Genomic DNA, 16,549 nt, shown 5'->3' on the forward strand with positions numbered 1-16,549 from the left:
GCGCCCGAGGCGTCCTCGACTGGGGATAAGTAAAGATAGTATTCGCGCCGCCTTGATAATGCGGAACTAGCGGTATGGCGGTCATGGTGCTAATGGTCTTATGATTCCAAGCTGCGTCAGTCGGGGGGTTTGCCTTTACTGTGGCGGCATTTATCCGAAGGTAGGCAACGCGGTTGGGGAGAACTTGTAACTTCGCATATTGGCAATTGACTATCATGTGAAAACTTACTGGTGTTAAGTCTTCTACAGTCGGTGGTGGGGGTTCCGACGAGAAATGAACTGGGTTCCTATTATTATCTTTCTTTCTGTAAGGTAGTAATGGATGGTCATTCTCATCGACAATCCTAAACCCGGCTTTACATGAATACGCCGTTGAAATACTAATAGTACACATGATTAATCCCAGGCCCCCAACCTTCACCCACAGCCCGGTGTCATACCAATGCTGTTCTAAGTAGTCCTTCTCCTCCAGGTAATGGAGAAACCAATCTTCCTTCGCGTGTGGGTTCATATATTTAAAGACTAATCACCGTAAGAGTGCTAATGGTAGCGTGATTGTAGGCTGTATCCCTTTGATTTTCTATGCTATTTACCGCAACCTTTCCCGTATCGTCTACTCTTATCTGCAGCTTTACCTTCCCATGGCAATCGGCCACCATGTGGAAAGTCCAAACAGATAGATTTTCTGCGCTGGTCGTGGTGGGCTCTACGGAGAAATGCGCAGGCTCCCTGTTGTTTGTCTTATTTCTCATAGGCTGCAGTACGCCATTCTCATCCAGGAACCTAAAGCCGACGTTGGCATGGCTGCTCGTACCAATGCAAATACTACAAAGGATCAATTTCTTTCCTGAGTAATTCAAATTCACGGACATGCCCGTGACATCAACCCAAGACGCCTGGGTGTATTTTTTCTCGCCTGTGTAAGTCGTATAGACACAATCTACTCCAGCTACGTAGGGGTTGTTCATCGCCATATATAATAGCTCAGACCAATGCTTGCAGCTGCTAAGCCGGCCTTTAGTAAGTTATGGTCATATTCCTCGGGTATCGCAGGCATAACCTTCTTTGATGGTTTCTTAACTACGGGTAGCTTCGTTTCGTGTGACTTTTTTGGCTTCTCTACGAAGTGAGGAATGTTCCTAAGAGTGTCAGAGTTCACGTCATTCGCCCCAAACTTCATATCCTTAGTAGCTCGCTGCAGTTTATTGTTGTATCCTACTACAGAGCCAGTATTTATAGATAAATTACTGGGCATTAACCAACAACCCGGGGCTACTGCGTAGTCCAACCTCGCCTTAGAATTTTGTATGGCTAGTTGGTAACGCTGTACGCCCTTGCTAATGTCGCCCTCCAAGATTGAACTTTCGAATAGAATCAAAGCTTCGGCTCGCGTTTCTTCTGCGGCACCCGTATTCCCAATTATACTTGATCGGGTATTTACTTGGGCTCCAAGGATAGAATACACGTAAGCTTCTATGCTGCGGTTCAAACGGGCAAGGCCGGCTTTGGTTAGTCCTTTACCTTCTGGGGGTATGAAATTAAAGTATTGCTTTGTTTGCTCGTCGTTGGTAATTTTGACAATCAGCGGGTTAGCTCCACCATACTTACCGCCCTCGTCTTTGAACAGAGGTCCGTCTCTGACTTCCTTAGTGGTTTTGGCATTTGGCTCGAAGAAGGTGCTACTGTCGTGAGTTTCTTTGTGATACCCAGTATTCCATCGCAACTGCAGCGCATGAACTTCCTTATCACTTAGCTCGTGTCCACCAATCCCCCAATAAGCCCAAATATGTCCCAGACCATTGTTAGCGCCGGCAGTGCATCGGAAATCCTTCCCTACAACGCCAAACTCCTTACAGAGTCTGTCATAAGCCGGCACGCTGTATTTATTATCTCTTGGATAAAACGTGGCATCTCCCGGCAGCGCAATAACACCCATTTCATGCAGTATTCTTCTAACCGTGAAGTGAAAATGAAACATAAATATTGAATTCTTCATCAAGTTTGCACTTACACCACAGCCGCTAGTGGCACACCAAACCGCAAAGTTTAGTTGCTGCGGCCAATAACGCATGTTAGGACCACTTAACCATTCATGAGATTCCTTAGCGGTGGTATGAACAATGGGAACGTTTTTGAAAATATCTCGCACCTTTAACGGAAAGGAATGGTTGTTTGAGATCCGCATGTTCAACGTTAGGTCCAAGCTTGGATGCTCATTAAACGTAACTGCGGGTATCGGATAAGTACTGGTACCAAGCAATAATTCCTTTGACCAACCTTGCACGGGCTTGTGTTCAACATATGTTGGCGTTGGCTTAGGCTTATGTTCAACATAACCAGAATTCTTCAGTTGATTGTCTATCTGATCGACCAGCGTAGGTTTCAAATCCTCATTACTGTACATCCTAGAACCGTTATAGTAAATCCCATCGGGTCTCCTTTCGAACTTACTAGGGTCTGCATGCGGAAACATCTTCCTAAATGCTCTCCAATTCCAGTAATCTCGATTATCGTGATGTGGCTGCTCCTCAATATCATTCCCAAAAGCGTCGTACATTAGTATATATAATGGATGTTATACCTTCAGCACCTCCACTTTATCCTGATTTACCTAGGGAGGGACCTAACGAAATGAATGCCGAAAACTTCAGGCTTAATAAAGCGAACTTAATCCTGGCTTACTTGGAAGGGCAAACAAAACACTACGAAAAAGTCCGAAAAAAGTACGTTAGAGCCCGGAGTACGCTACATAAGATTGCGATAACTTCAGGATCCATATCCGTTGTGTAACGGGCTCCGGCGTTGCTACTTCGCTTACTGGGCCGGGAATAATCGTTGGAGTTCCTTTGGCCGGCGTTGGGGCAGCCTGTGGTATTATTTCTGCTGTTGCTACGGGTATTATGAAAAAGCTATCCACGAAAATATCCAAGCATGACACGACAATAGCTCTATCTAGGGCTAAAGTAAATACTATTACCGATCTTGTCTCAAAGGCTTTGCGTGACAGAAAGATAGACGACGTAGAATTCTCGCTTATTCTGGCCGAAGAAGACAAATACGAGAAATTAAAGACGGGCATAAGGAATAAAAAAACAGTCGTAAAAGATCTTTCCGAGGAATCTCGCAAAAAGATCTACCAGGAGGCAAAAGAAGAGCTTCAAAGAAAGCTTGCTCAGTAAACATCTGCTTCGAAAAAAGCGTGACGGGATTCTATTTACATATCGAACGTCAGTCTAGAAAATATGCAAATTAAATATAATAATTTTCACATACATAAGCGTCCAGGTGTGTCTGGCGTTCGCTTGTGATCGTGGACTTTGGAGCTGGGGAGGCCTAAAGTCCCGAGTTCGAGCCTCGCTGTAGACGCATTTGGACCGGTTGCTGTGAGTGAAAAAAAAGCCTCCCCCACTCACAGCAACCGTGGGGGGAGGGGTGGAAAGTGCGATTCAACCCCGCGATGGGGGGTTTCGCGATTGGAAAAGTCAGGGGGTGTCTCGGGACGCTGTCCGGAGTTCACCCTCTGGTGGGTCGTAAGAAAGATATATGTGTATGTACTAGAGGGCCTCTGGCGCGGGATGAAATAAGCCCCGTAAGCCCAAAATGCAAAAAACCCCACTGGGGATAGCTTGGTGTTCTGCGCGATGCATTCCCCAGTGGGGTTTCTGGCAAAATAAACGCCAGTTTTGCATTTTTATTTTCTCGGAATCCATCCTAACAGGGGGTGGTTGGGGTCTATTTTGTAAAATATTTCGTAAATTACGTCAGGATAATAAGGAATATCCTTATTCAGCCGACAAAACATCCACTCGGCTTTTGTCATATCAGAAACCTCAGGAATAGACTTACCGGTAATTTCAGACAAAAGGTAGGGGATAGCTTTGTAATATTTCCCTAGTTTTAATTTTTTCAGCGTTTTCCGTAGACTTTGCGGGGTTGGCTCTTCTAAGTGGTCTATGATTTTCTTCTTTACTTCATCGTCTAAATATACCGGTCGATAACCTTGGATATGACTCATCCAGTCCCTAAAGTATTTTATTCTTTTGTATGGGGTCTTCTTACGACCTCCATTGGCGTAATACTGCTCTCTGGTGGCATTTGGTACGGCATTACGAATATTCTTACCACATTCGTAACACTGTGCTGACGTGTCATCTTCTATTTGCATTTTCTTACCACAACAAATATACTTATTTGGCTTAGTAGGTACAAACTTGGGTTTCAAGCACTTTACACAGAAATCATAAGCAAACTCTTTACATTCTTCGCACTCCATATATAGACTAACATATTTAACTATATAAACACGGGATGCGGGTAATCGCGGTACGAATCGAGGAATTCACTTTAGACGGGTAATCCTCCGATGGTCGTTGCGCTGGAACCCCCATCCCCTATACTACTGCATCTATAGAGTCTACTATTAGAACTAGCTCAAACCTGTTTTGCTAACATTGAATAAACTTGACGTGTCAAATGTTGTTAAATAAAGCAGAATTCTGGCATCATTTTTCATTCGCGACTATATTTAGAGATCATTCATGACCCTGAAACCTTCTCATGTTCAGTCCTGCACTAGTATTAAACTAGTATCAATATTACGTGGTGTATAAAAGTTTCACAATATGAAGCTATAAATCTCTAGGAAAATGCATTCATTGCAAATTCCTATGCATCCGGTACAGTAAAACCGGTTTCGGTTACCGTAAGGCAGTAGAACACTGAGCAACAAATAATTAAATTAGTAGAAATGTTATGAAAGGAGAAATGCATTTAATTGTAAAAATAAAATAAATATACATGCACATTAAACGGGAGCAAAAAATTATGATTCCTTTGGATCCTGTAAAACCGTTTTTTTGTATGTGAGAAACAATGTGATACGTCATGCCGTAACACCGATTTGGCTTTCCATGAGAATGGTTATTGTAACCTCTGATTGACTAGCGACATCGGCAAGACACAAGCATAAACATAAGGATCACAACGTTTCCGTTTTCTTATGCTTGGGCTTATATATGCTCATGTCATTGAATTTTCCCAGTAAAGACGTACACTCTTGTATGCTTGTGCTCATGCGCCTAGCGAGGACCAAGCTGTACACCACATGTGTATCATTTTAAACTAGACGCCCTTCGTGGCGTGAACTCGGGCTACCATAGTGTATTTGATGAAGTATAAGCACTTGGAGCCCCAGCCAAGTTTTTTGGTGTGCGGTTTGCATGATGGGAAACAGCAACTTCTCAAAGGAATACCATTGGTATTGATGGGTTGCAAGCATTCCCAAGAGAGTCAAAAGACAAAGACATGGCGGCTATAGGCCTTTTGCAGCTAGAGATCACGTGCTTGGATACCGCATAGCAACGCCATACTGGAGAGCAAGCTCTCCAGTAAACAACAGAGATCTAAAGGTCATACAAGCGTGCTTTCAAACAAAGAATTATAGTTAACACAAGCCCAAGAGCATTCCGTTTCTAGATATTCAGTTAATACAACTCGAACTTGTCTGTAAAGTGAGGGTTCTAAGTGGAATTCGTCGCGGTTTCGAGTGGAGTTCGTCGCTTTTGCGGCCGGCTTCGGCGTCGGAGTAGAAACAAAATGGCTGCTAACGAAGGTATGTCTGAAAAAAACTATCTTTTAAACAAACTAATCGGCGGCTTTTTATGATAAAAAACGAAGAAGTTAACTTCATACTAAAGAGGGTTTAAATGGAAAGAGAAATTCGAGTCCATACCACTGCTATGATTGATATTTTTACTTAAACTTTCTTTTTTGTTTGTTTACACCAGCCGAAAACTCTTCACAAGATATAAGTTCCCTGCCTGAGTTAACCTTTGCGTTCGTGGAAAATTACGCAAAAGACAAGTCTGGTTGTAAGAGTACTTCTAAAGCTACTTCTTTTGTGCAAAAGACCAGTGAGCTGTTTGAATGGAACTCTACTTGGCTCTCGATCACGCGAAACAACACGAGGCTTGTGCTCAACATGATTAATGAATTAAGCATAACGAGACCTGCATTCCTTTGATAAATGTGACTTTTTATTGGGATGAACAAATACAGATAATTGTACAGCTTTTTTGAATATATCGCAGTTATGCTGTAGAGAGTTTGCCAAAGTCTTTGTTGCACATTTATGAAATGTTGTACAACCAAAACCATGCACAACTGGCAACGATCAACACACTCGTAATGATAGCTGAACGAACGATAAACTGCTGAAGAAACTGTTCAAAATTGCAAACAAAATAATAAACAAAAAACTTATCCTCACTGTTTTTGATGTAAGTCCAAGACTTCTTGATTATATTCTTCTGGAAACGCATTTGTTTTCTAGAGAGATTCCAATATGGCGTCCAAGTTGTTTTCTCTTATCAGACCGCCGAGCAGACCGCAGACCGCCGAGCAGTATGGCGTTATATTCCCGACAAAATGGCTTACCATAAACCACGAAACGAAACGAAACGAAACGAAACGAAACGAAACGAAACGAAACGAAACGACACAATAAAATGCGAAACGCGGATTTCGCATTTTACAGATCTGTAAAATGCGAAACGACAGACTGTAAAATGCGAAATGTATATTCAGTTTAAAATATATAAATAGATGAAAGTGAAACTGGATATAAACTTAACGATTGTGTTAGCTGAGGCTTTGCGATCCCATGTTTAACTGTCCCATGTTTAACTTTGAATGTCTGTGGGAAGAACAATGGAAACTTTCGTTTACAGTTTAGTTAAACTAAGGGCGCTAGGGCAAAAATTGGTGGTTTTTTAGCCGTTAGACTCCGTTATATTGGTGTTTTTTTAGCCGTTAGAAACTGCTTAAACTGTTACTCATCTGTTCTGTTATGTGCTGGCTTGATTTATTCAAAATACTGCTGTGACCAACGGTCCAATCGTACGTAACGAACTACTGTATCCTATACCTGCCTCGTGACCGCTTACGTAAGCGTACGCGTCGGTTAATAAGTTAATAAGTTAATAAGTTAATCCAAAACCCCTAGAATAACCAAAAATGAACAGGGGTAGGAAAAGAAAGGCCAATCTATTGTTCTCTCGTCTGCTCGTGTAATAGGATTAAAGTGAAATGTACGGTGGCGATTTGTTTACTCAGCGATGACAGATGTGTAACCAACGAAACCTAACGAACCAACTTCGAATCCAGCCGAACTGGCCTCGGCCAAACTCGAACCCCGACTTATGACCCAAACAATCTTTTCCAATGACAGACCCCGGCCGTGACCTTTTACAACGTTCACGTGTCGTGTTAGATGGTACCTCTCTAATCCGCTTAATGCTTTCCCAGGACGTCTTTGATAATTTTGAACGATTACCAATAATATGATAAACCTTACAAATGTATTTCGAAAGTTATTTCTAAGACAGTTTTTGTATCGAAAAGATTCCAGACATATGGTACTAATTTTGAAATAGGATCCACTGTTTGGAAATCCCAACCGCAGTGTCAGACGACTGTTAGAATCCATTAGCTCAAGATCATGCAAAATTGTATTCCGCAGCAATCGCTTTTACTAGCAATTACTTATACAGCGGACAGCCATAATACTAAGAGAAGGTACAGTTATTATTTATATTTCTTGGATTTTTTGGAGTCTGTTCGAATGGAACTGTTTTTTTAAAACTGTTTGTAATTTACAGCCATAGCGAAACCTATCCTGAATTTAAATGCAAACGGTAAGTTGACAAGTAAGTCGGGGTTCGAGTTTGGCCGAGGCCAGTTCGGCTGGATTCGAAGTTGGTTCGTTAGGTTTCGTTGGTTACACATCTGTCATCGCTGAGTAAACAAATTGCCACCGTACCTTTCACTTTAATCCTATTACACGAGCAGACGAGAGAACAATAGATTGGCCTTTCTTTTCCTACCCCAGTTCATTTTTGGTTATTCTAGGGGTTTTGGATTAACTTATTAACTTATTAACTTATTAACCGACGCGTACGCTTACGTAAGCGGTCACGAGGCAGGTATAGGATACAGTAGTTCGTTACGTACGATTGGACCGTTGGTCACAGCAGTATTTTGAATAAATCAAGCCAGCACATAACAGAACAGATGAGTAACAGTTTAAGCAGTTTCTAACGGCTAAAAAAACACCAATATAACGGAGTCTAACGGCTAAAAAACCACCAATTTTTGCCCTAGCGCCCTTAGTTTAACTAAACTGTAAACGAAAGTTTCCATTGTTCTTCCCACAGACATTCAAAGTAAAACATGGGACAGTTAAACATGGGATCGCATAGCCTCAGGTAACACAATCGTTAAGTTTATATCCAGTTTCACTTTCATCTATTTATATATTTTAAACTGAATATACATTTCGCATTTTACAGTCTGTCGTTTCGCATTTTACAGATCTGTAAAATGCGAAATCCGCGTTTCGCATTTTATTGTTTCGTTTCGTTTCGTTTCGTTTCGTTTCGTTTCGTGGTTTATGGTAAGCCCGACAAAATTCAATATCATGTTTTCAACATTCTAATAAAGAATTCAGTGTTTCACTTGCAATGCAATATTGTTAGTTGCTTTTCCGACATTGAAGATTTCGATTTCAACTTAGCTGTAATCTCGTCCAACATTCGAGTTCCACGATTGAACATTCGTTAATAGCTTTCCGTGCCTGGACAAAATTCAACATTGTTCTTTTGACATACATCAATTTCAACATTCAACTTTGAGAACGTTATTTTCTAAACAGTATATTAAAATGAACCATTAGAGTTTCTCGTTCAAGGACTAAGGTTTTAAAGTTTTTAGATACAAAGACATATACTTTCCGTCATTGCTGGATTGCAATCCAACATTCAAGTTCTACCATTGAACTTCACGCACGAGTGCGTTTGACCTATGCCATAGTAAGCAGATGTACAGTGATGACGTGGGCTCATCACACGTGCCTTAGTGCTGCACGAACTACACTTACTGTAGCTTGAAGAGATGGCAGACGAGGAAGCTAAAGCAACCCTTCGTCGCGTAGCTGAGCAGTTACTTTCTTGGGCAAACACTGGTGAGATTTTGCTTTTATCTAATCTTCAGTTTGGAGGCTGCCCCGAAGTGTAACTTAAAGCCTGAATTAAATTGAAAGTTTCACGTAAATAGAGATTACTCCACGGAAAGTGCCACGAACGATTTTTATTCACGAGTTGCGCAGCACCAAAAAACGAACGAGTGAGCGCAGCGAACGAGTGAGTTTTTTGGTGCGTAGCAACAAGTGAATAAAAATCGTTCAGGCACTTTCCGTGGTGTAATTTTTTTATTTCATACATACTAAGATTTTCTGGGTTTTTATGTACGTGCATCTACGGCCGCGCCGCAGGCAGGAAGCCATTCGAGTGCAATAACACACACTGACATTATGCAAAAAATACGACAATTTCTGTTTAACAATTTAATTAGAAAAACGAATGAAGCAAACAAATAAAATAATGTAAATATTTAAACATAAATAAATAGATAAATATAGATAAATTTAATTTATTTATGAAGTGTCCTTGAAATCATAATTTCTCAAGTTTGAAAATGAAGTCTATATACGAGCTTCAAGTGAAAACTCGTTTACAACAGACTAAAAGCTAGCTTAAATCTTGATGTAAAAATAACAGACACAAAGTAGAATCAATTTACAATTCAATTTGTTCAATTTAATCTTCATCAGAACTGCTATATAATACACGAATTCTTTTCTGTGGACGGATTTCTTGGGATGGTATGGTTGGCGATTTATTCAGAGTGTTTATTGTGATTGAAAACTGTCCTCCTTGGATAACGGCTCCACTAAATAATGCTACTGACTGTTGACCTGTATTGCTGCTAGATTGCTGAGGCTGTGCTAGGGAACGAAATCCAGCATTTTCAATTGGATTTTGGACGGAAGTTGCGTTTGGCAGGCTCAAAACTTTTTCGTTGGATATATTTGCCAGCATATTCGACATGGATTGTTGTTGTTTTGTAGAAAGCGAACTGTAATTTTCTATACTTTTTAGATTTCTGTGGCCGGAAAGCTGTGCTATATGGGCCGGTGGAACTCCGTTGTCGCTTAATGTTTGAACCATAGTTTTTCTTCCACTATGATTTCTAAGTTTAGGATTTTCTATGCCAGCTTTTTCTGCCATCTCTTTCATCAACCCGCCCAGTTTGTTTACACCCACCTTGTTGCTTTTGAACCAAAGTTTGCTTAAGGAAGCGCTTCTGACTTTAACGTTATTTACGGCCAAATAAAAAGGACTGTCTCGTTCTTTAGTATTACCGGGCCTTTTCTGTGCAAACAGTTTGTAAACTTTGACGGGATCTTTTTCACTGTCCGTGGCGAACATTTTTGGTGGAAACGGCCTCACATCAGTTGCGTTTGCGCCGGTACGTGTTTTCGTTTGCCTTTCGTTGTATTCTAGATACTCGACGCCACCCGCTGTTTTGTTCAAAGTCACATTGCCCCAGCACATACTGTGATGTTCCTGAATCCCACGAAGTCCGAAATGAAGAGTATTGTTCAGCCAAAGAGAGTTAAGAAGCGCCTCAGGACTTGAAATTCCAAGGAGACCTTTTTCATAGAGGACTTTCATCTCATCTTCTGTCAATGCCACTGATGCATTTGGCTTATTACCTTTGCCTCGTTTCTTTAGCGCTTTTTGCTTAGACTGCAGGGTTTTACGGTTTTTTTCAAATGCCAAATCGCTGATAATACTGACTTGGTAGTTTTTGCGCTTTAAAAATCTTTCAAAGCTAGCAATCATGCCTCGGAGGGACGTTGGCTCATAATTTTTTCCCTCTACTGTACGAACGGTAAGTATGAACTCGCTCAGCAACTCATTGAGCTCAGCTGGAGGAATGTTTTCAACTTCCCTGTGCTCTTTCTGAAGAGTTCTCTACTGGCCACTAGGGCCTGGACACGAGTTAGATACCGCTGACCGGCTCAGTAGGAGCGGCCATCTTGTTTACGTTAAGATTACGTTTTAGGACAGAACTATAATACAAGACTATTCAGCACCAGTATATCTTTATTTATGTAAGTTTTCCATTTATTATATGTGTAATCGTTTACTTCACATTTATCTATACATGATTTACTTTAAGTGCTATTATTTAGCTTAGATTTTATATATTTGTATCTTAGGACTCTATCATCGTTGTAGAATAAAATACTATCAGACATCGAGAAGCATCTCTTTCTTCACGATAGAGTCATGGTTGTAGTTGAATGTTCTGTTCCTAGCTGCACCTTTAAGACACAGGATGTCACAGACGCCGTCGCCGTTGCACTACTAAATAACCATGGGCTAGCACACAGAGACACTGCCACAACGCTCCAGGCCCCAGCGTCAAGAGGACCGAAACTAGATCGGCCGAAAGTAGACATCGGCATTTCAATAGAGGAATGGAACGTATTCGTCCGCCGTTGGGAAGTATTTCGCTCTGGCTCTGGCATAGACGATGCTTCAGCCCCATCTCAGCTCTTTCAGTGTGCTGGACCTGCATTGGGAGATAGCATCCTAAGGGCCAACCACAAGGCAACATCGGAATCCCTCGGAAATCTTCTCTCTGCTATGCGCTCACTGGCCGTCATCCCGGTTGCCACGTGCGTTATACGCACCGAGTTGCTGCAATTACATCAGGAACGCGACGAGGCATTCCGTGCCTTCACAGCTCGGGCGCGAGGAAAGGCCGAAACCTGTGCCTACAGCACACGGTGCGAGTGCGGCAAAACCGTTAACTACACAGACCACATCCTCCGAGACGTCTTACTCAACGGCATTTACGACCCCGACATACGTCGCGAGGTACTCGGGACCAAAGACATCCTGCAGAAAGCGGTGAACGACGTTATTGCCTTGGTGGAAAACAAAGAAATGGCCCGAAATGCACTCCCACCATCAACCCTCTCTGGCATGTCATCATTCCAGCAACAACGAAGAACACAACCCTCTGCGGCCCCATCACATCCAGATCAAGCCAAAGAGGCAACTTGCCCCGACTGTAAGAGTCCCTTCAAAACCTTTACAGAAGGAGCGCGAGGATGGAACACCAAGCCCCATCAAGTGTGCATAAACTGCTACAGGGCCCGAAGACGAAAGCAACGCCAAAAAACCCGCCAACATCCAGGCACTAGAATCTGAGCCTATCGCCCAAATCACAACAGTCAGCGTACACAGCACCCACAACAGTCATCGGCGCCGAAGAAGACAGCACTCTCAACGCTATAAACGGGACCTGACCATAACACATAGTACAATCCATAGGCCCCCATCAACGAGACTAGAGCATCACATATTCTCCAAGGGCGAATGGAGAAGAGCTCGTTTCAGAGAACACCCCAGAGCGTCCGTCACCATCACCGTTGACGGACCAAACAATCTACCAACCCACATAACTGAACAGAGTGAAGTGATTGGTAAAGACACAGATGATGATCAACAAAGCCACAACAGTCATAATACAAGTTTCAATGCCTATATGAATGGTATAATTTTGAAACGTTGCTGCGCTATATCATTTTATTGTATTTGTTTTTCTGTTTTAAAAGCCTGTAACTATTGGAATTCAGATACATTGGAATCAATTTCTGATCATGGAAACATGTTTTATACTCGGAGCCTCAACAAAGAGTGCCTTACAATCAATGATTTACCAGCAAGCCTTCAGATATATGATGCAGATATAAGTGTTAAAAATAATTTACAAAAACAAGGCAAATTGTGCTGCACATCTGCTACAAGCAAATTAGAACTACAGAAGATAATAACAAATAATACAAAAGGCAATACTGGATTTTTAGCATGGCTGTCCAATTCTTGCATTTGTTGCATTTTTCACCATAAATGCCGGACCACCGACTTTTATCTCATAGTGTTATACAATGGGGAATTTGATATGTTTGAAAAAGTAACCAGTGTATCCACCTTAGTACAGAAAATGATTGGTATAACAACACAAACACTTCAAAATGAGTTAGATTACCATATTTTATTTATATCCTGCTCAACTCAATTATCAAACACTGCAAGACAAGGTATCATAAGGAAACACAAATCAAATGCACAAAAAAAGGTTAATGCTGAGAAACGCAAATTAAGCTATGCAAACGTGAATTTGAACTCATGCAGGAATAGTAGAGGAACGCTATGAAAGTCAGCTGTAGCTATTAAATATATGGCGATTAGAATTGACGAAAATAACCGGTAGTCTAGCATAGGGCATTAGCTTGGCTTGCGATTTTCACTGCTAAGCAATAGGTGCCAAAATCAAACAGAGTTGTGTTTAATACGTGACATAAACTTGCATTGTTTAGAGATTGGGTTCCCTGTGTCGTTACTCGAAGTATTTACCTTTGAGTTCGCTCGCTTTAATCCTCAATCTAAACTGGTAAGATAGGCAATCGGCCTTATATTTCCCTTTGGACTTCTATTTTGTTTAGTTTCTTGTTATCTTGTTGAGTTTTGAGATGAATCTTTTAATAAATCGATAATTTGAATCACATTTAGTTTTTGAATGTAACTACTACACGATCGACGGCTTTTGAACGGCTTCCAACTTACCTTTGAGATCGTTTATATCCCACTTTATATCCTTAATCTAACTGGTAAGATAGGTAATCTGCCTTGATTTCCATTCCAATTTCTACTTTGATTAGTTCTTTGTCATTTTGTTGAGCTTTGAAGCGAATTCCGTTTGAACTTCAATTCAAAAGAATTTTAAAAGACTTCAATCGGCGTTAACTCTCTTGTTGCTTACTGTGGCTTTCTGACCTTTCTCTAAAGAAAATAAACTCCTCCAAGTCTTGAAGTCTGGCCTTTGCTTCATATATTACGGAATACTGCTTTTGTTTTTGGGCCTTCATTTTGGTAAATATGGAACATATATGTTGACAACACGACTGTAAATAAGTGATTTCGATTTGCTTACTTGAAGTTAAGATTTCACACTTTGAAAATCTAAGTTAGGCATTTCAGTTTAATTATCTCACCCCAAACCGAATCTTCTTTTATATTTTTTCCATCAGAAATATATAATGATCCGAAGTAAAAGCTATGTGCGAGAGTGCGCATACTCAATCTAATTTCTAAGTGCTTAGCTAGATAGATTATCCCACATTGAAAAATAAAGCTCTAAATTCTTATACAAATAGTCGATCAAGTCCTTATATGGCAAGGAGCTTCACCCGGCATTCGTAAAAGAACTTCGAGTTTCGGGTAGTGTTCGTAAATAATGACGTAGGACGATCGATTAACGTTTAAGAATCGATCTGCTAACAAATGATTGAGCGAGCGAGTGAGCGAGTGAGCGAGTGACATTCAGACCCCTCACAATAACTCGTTTCTACGCTTCGCGTATCCACGAGTTAAAAAACTTTCAAGTTACCCGTGGGGGTAGGGCATAGGTGGGATTCGTACAGAGCCTGCAATATCGAAGACAGTAGCTGTCCGCAAGTAAGATACCACTACCATCTGCTATCAATCGTGAAGCATTTGGATCAGGAAGCGAAAATGCCAAAGCATTAGCCCTACAAAATGCTCAATATTCTTTTATCTTTTTTACCAAGCAAACCGCCTGGCAACAACGGTTCCCGCGAGACCCTCTCATGTTTTCGGGGTTGACCAACATAAACACATCCTCTCCGATTGCGCTCCTTTACTTTCACACTTCTACTACTTTCTCACCTTCTTTGTTTTCGACATAGGTAGCCCGAGTAAACGCCAATAAGGGCGTCTAGTTTCTATCAAATTCAAGATGAATTTTGTGCTTCTTACATTTTTAATAAGCTTTAATATCTTGAATGATATTGAATTGGAAACGTATAATTCTTTAACATTTTGAAATGGTGTAAGTCGGTTAAGGATATTTAAGACAATAAAACATTTTTGTGTGTGTTATATATCGAGCCTAAATGTGTAATAAACAAATTATTACATGCAGAAAGATAACCCAATTTATTGAAAACTAAAAAAAGATCAACAATGAGGAAATAATTGAGGAAAAAATATTAAAATGTCACAAAAAGTTTTATGAATGAATGAAATGGTTTGTGAATCGCATGCATGTAGGAAAAGAATGAAATCAAAATAGGATCAAATAGAAAAATAAACTATAACATAACAAAAGTAAACAGAAATAAACTTGTCTTGTTATGTAGTGAGTTGGATCACACGGATATCTCTGGTTCAACATTATATCAACCCATCATACGAATGCTTTTGAGCTGAGCTGAAAGATAAATTATATGGCATAATAAATAATGGTTATACCATACCAATGCTATAAATAACCATGCATGCGTGCATAAAAGTAAGTTTATAAAATGAAGTGCAATTAGCTTTTCATATTAGCTTGTAAACTAACAAAATATCTAATATTATAAGCTTACCTGAATCTAAATATGTATGTTCAACTGAGCCAAGAGAAGCTGCTTCGGTGAAACCACGATATTGGGTTTCAGTTAGCCCAGAGCTCATGAATCCATGAATTACTCTATAGCAATAGAACATTATTATTACTTATTTTGAGAGCCGAAAAAGCAAGTTAGCTTGGCTTACTAAAAAATGCAGTGCTCACCTGAGGTTTGCAACGTATTTGGACTTCAAGATTGGCGAACTAAACCAGACAGTTTCATGGTTGTTTTCGCATGTGAAGCTAATACGGACCTGCTAATACGGCCACAATGCCCTCTTCTTTCCATCTGGAAGCTATCGAGAAGTAAAAACCCACCACAAACAGAACAGCATCCTTTGGACTCCGTCAAGCCCTTCACCAGGCTACGAATTGTAGCTTTACAAGCGATAAAGTACTTTCCGCCGTCGTCCTCCAGAGCTGTTTGGATTTCTACTTTTGAAGGCTCATGACCAGAGGAAGAAGAAGGCGGAGCGATAACTGGAAGTTTTACATCTATTGTCCCAGACGTCTCCGGCCGACCGGCATCACTCTTTTTCTCACGATGGGAGTCGTAAAAATCTATAAGCTTCGAAATCCATGAATAATTATTGAATTCGCCCAGTAATTTTTTCGATTCCGCTATTCTGGCGCGAAGTAAGGAGAGTTTCTCCTCGTTATCTTCAAATTGGAGAGTGAATCTCGATCTTTTTCGACTTTCTTTTGCTGCCATTTTTGACACCAACAGGAAGACAACATGAAAACTTATAAAGTGTCAAAGCTGCCAGTGTTTTCCCGCGCAAACGTGTGTCAAAACTTGGAGAAAAAGGCGGGAACACTATGTTGCTTTTTGTGAGTTTCTTGTCACGGCACAACTAAACACATTACGCTTTGTTTACGTTTTTCGGTACGGGTATATTTCAACTTTTTGGGTCACAACTTCGATAAAATCATGCTTATAACATTCCTTTTTCATTTATAAATGTATTTATTAACAAATTAGGGAATATATATTTGTTAAATTTAAACAATGATGATGTTTTTTTGAGCACTGGACTTCTGTCCGCTAGCTGTCGTCTGCCATTTTGGATGTACCATTTTCAAATTTTGAATCTCGAAACTGACGTGAAAGGGGCCGGGGGCGGAGCCTCCCCTTTTATACCGGAACTTCCTGTTTAAG

General features: G+C 40.7%; 3 protein-coding genes and 2 long non-coding RNA genes across 7 annotated transcripts; 3 read left to right on the plus strand and 2 right to left on the minus strand.

Annotated features, from left to right (window-relative positions):
* Nucleotides 1-3,295: 3,295 nt before the first annotated feature.
* Nucleotides 3,296-6,267, plus strand: LOC148904648 (uncharacterized). Of its 2 annotated transcripts, none has more exons than XR_016118774.1 (2): nucleotides 3,296-3,865; nucleotides 5,787-6,267. It is a non-coding gene; the product is annotated as an uncharacterized LOC148904648 (long non-coding RNA). The 2 variants fall into 2 exon arrangements; XR_016118773.1 differs by lacking the exon at nucleotides 3,296-3,865 and adding an exon at nucleotides 4,893-5,611.
* Nucleotides 6,268-9,623: 3,356 nt separating this feature from the next.
* On the minus strand, nucleotides 9,624-10,868 carry LOC148904649 (uncharacterized protein KIAA1958-like; the record flags this gene model as incomplete). The annotated part of the gene is made up of 1 exon (XM_089024459.1): nucleotides 9,624-10,868. A coding segment is annotated over one exon (1,215 nt), but the record flags the coding sequence as incomplete, so codon positions are not given.
* Nucleotide 10,869: 1 nt separating this feature from the next.
* LOC148904650 (uncharacterized) lies at nucleotides 10,870-11,167 on the plus strand. Its single transcript, XR_016118915.1, has 2 exons — nucleotides 10,870-11,014; nucleotides 11,123-11,167. It is a non-coding gene; the product is annotated as an uncharacterized LOC148904650 (long non-coding RNA).
* Nucleotides 11,168-11,189: 22 nt separating this feature from the next.
* Nucleotides 11,190-12,375, plus strand: LOC148904651 (uncharacterized). The gene has a single exon (XM_089025287.1). It carries the CDS (start codon nucleotides 11,193-11,195, stop codon nucleotides 12,120-12,122), a length of 930 nt encoding a protein of 309 aa, XP_088881413.1. The 5' UTR covers nucleotides 11,190-11,192; the 3' UTR covers nucleotides 12,123-12,375.
* A 2,469-nt stretch (nucleotides 12,376-14,844) lies between these two features.
* Nucleotides 14,845-16,540, minus strand: LOC116290170 (uncharacterized). Of its 2 annotated transcripts, XM_089025317.1 has the most exons (3): nucleotides 15,556-16,540; nucleotides 15,368-15,471; nucleotides 14,847-15,207 (listed from the first exon to the last, which is right to left on the minus strand). In XM_089025317.1, the coding sequence occupies exon 1, from the start codon at nucleotides 16,100-16,102 to the stop codon at nucleotides 15,581-15,583; it is 522 nt and encodes a 173-aa protein (XP_088881443.1). In that variant the 5' UTR covers nucleotides 16,103-16,540; the 3' UTR covers nucleotides 14,847-15,207; nucleotides 15,368-15,471; nucleotides 15,556-15,580. The 2 variants fall into 2 exon arrangements, with proteins under 2 accessions (XP_088881442.1, XP_088881443.1); XM_089025316.1 differs by having other exon boundaries at nucleotides 14,845-15,207; nucleotides 15,368-16,540.
* Between the last annotated feature and the right edge of the window lie 9 nt (nucleotides 16,541-16,549).

The sequence above is a fragment of the Actinia tenebrosa genome, unplaced genomic scaffold (genome assembly GCF_029948245.1).
Source record: "Actinia tenebrosa isolate PJP-AT-01 unplaced genomic scaffold, QUT_ActTen_1.0 PGA_scaffold9__36_contigs__length_13948895, whole genome shotgun sequence".
NCBI lineage: Eukaryota > Metazoa > Cnidaria > Anthozoa > Actiniaria > Actiniidae > Actinia > Actinia tenebrosa.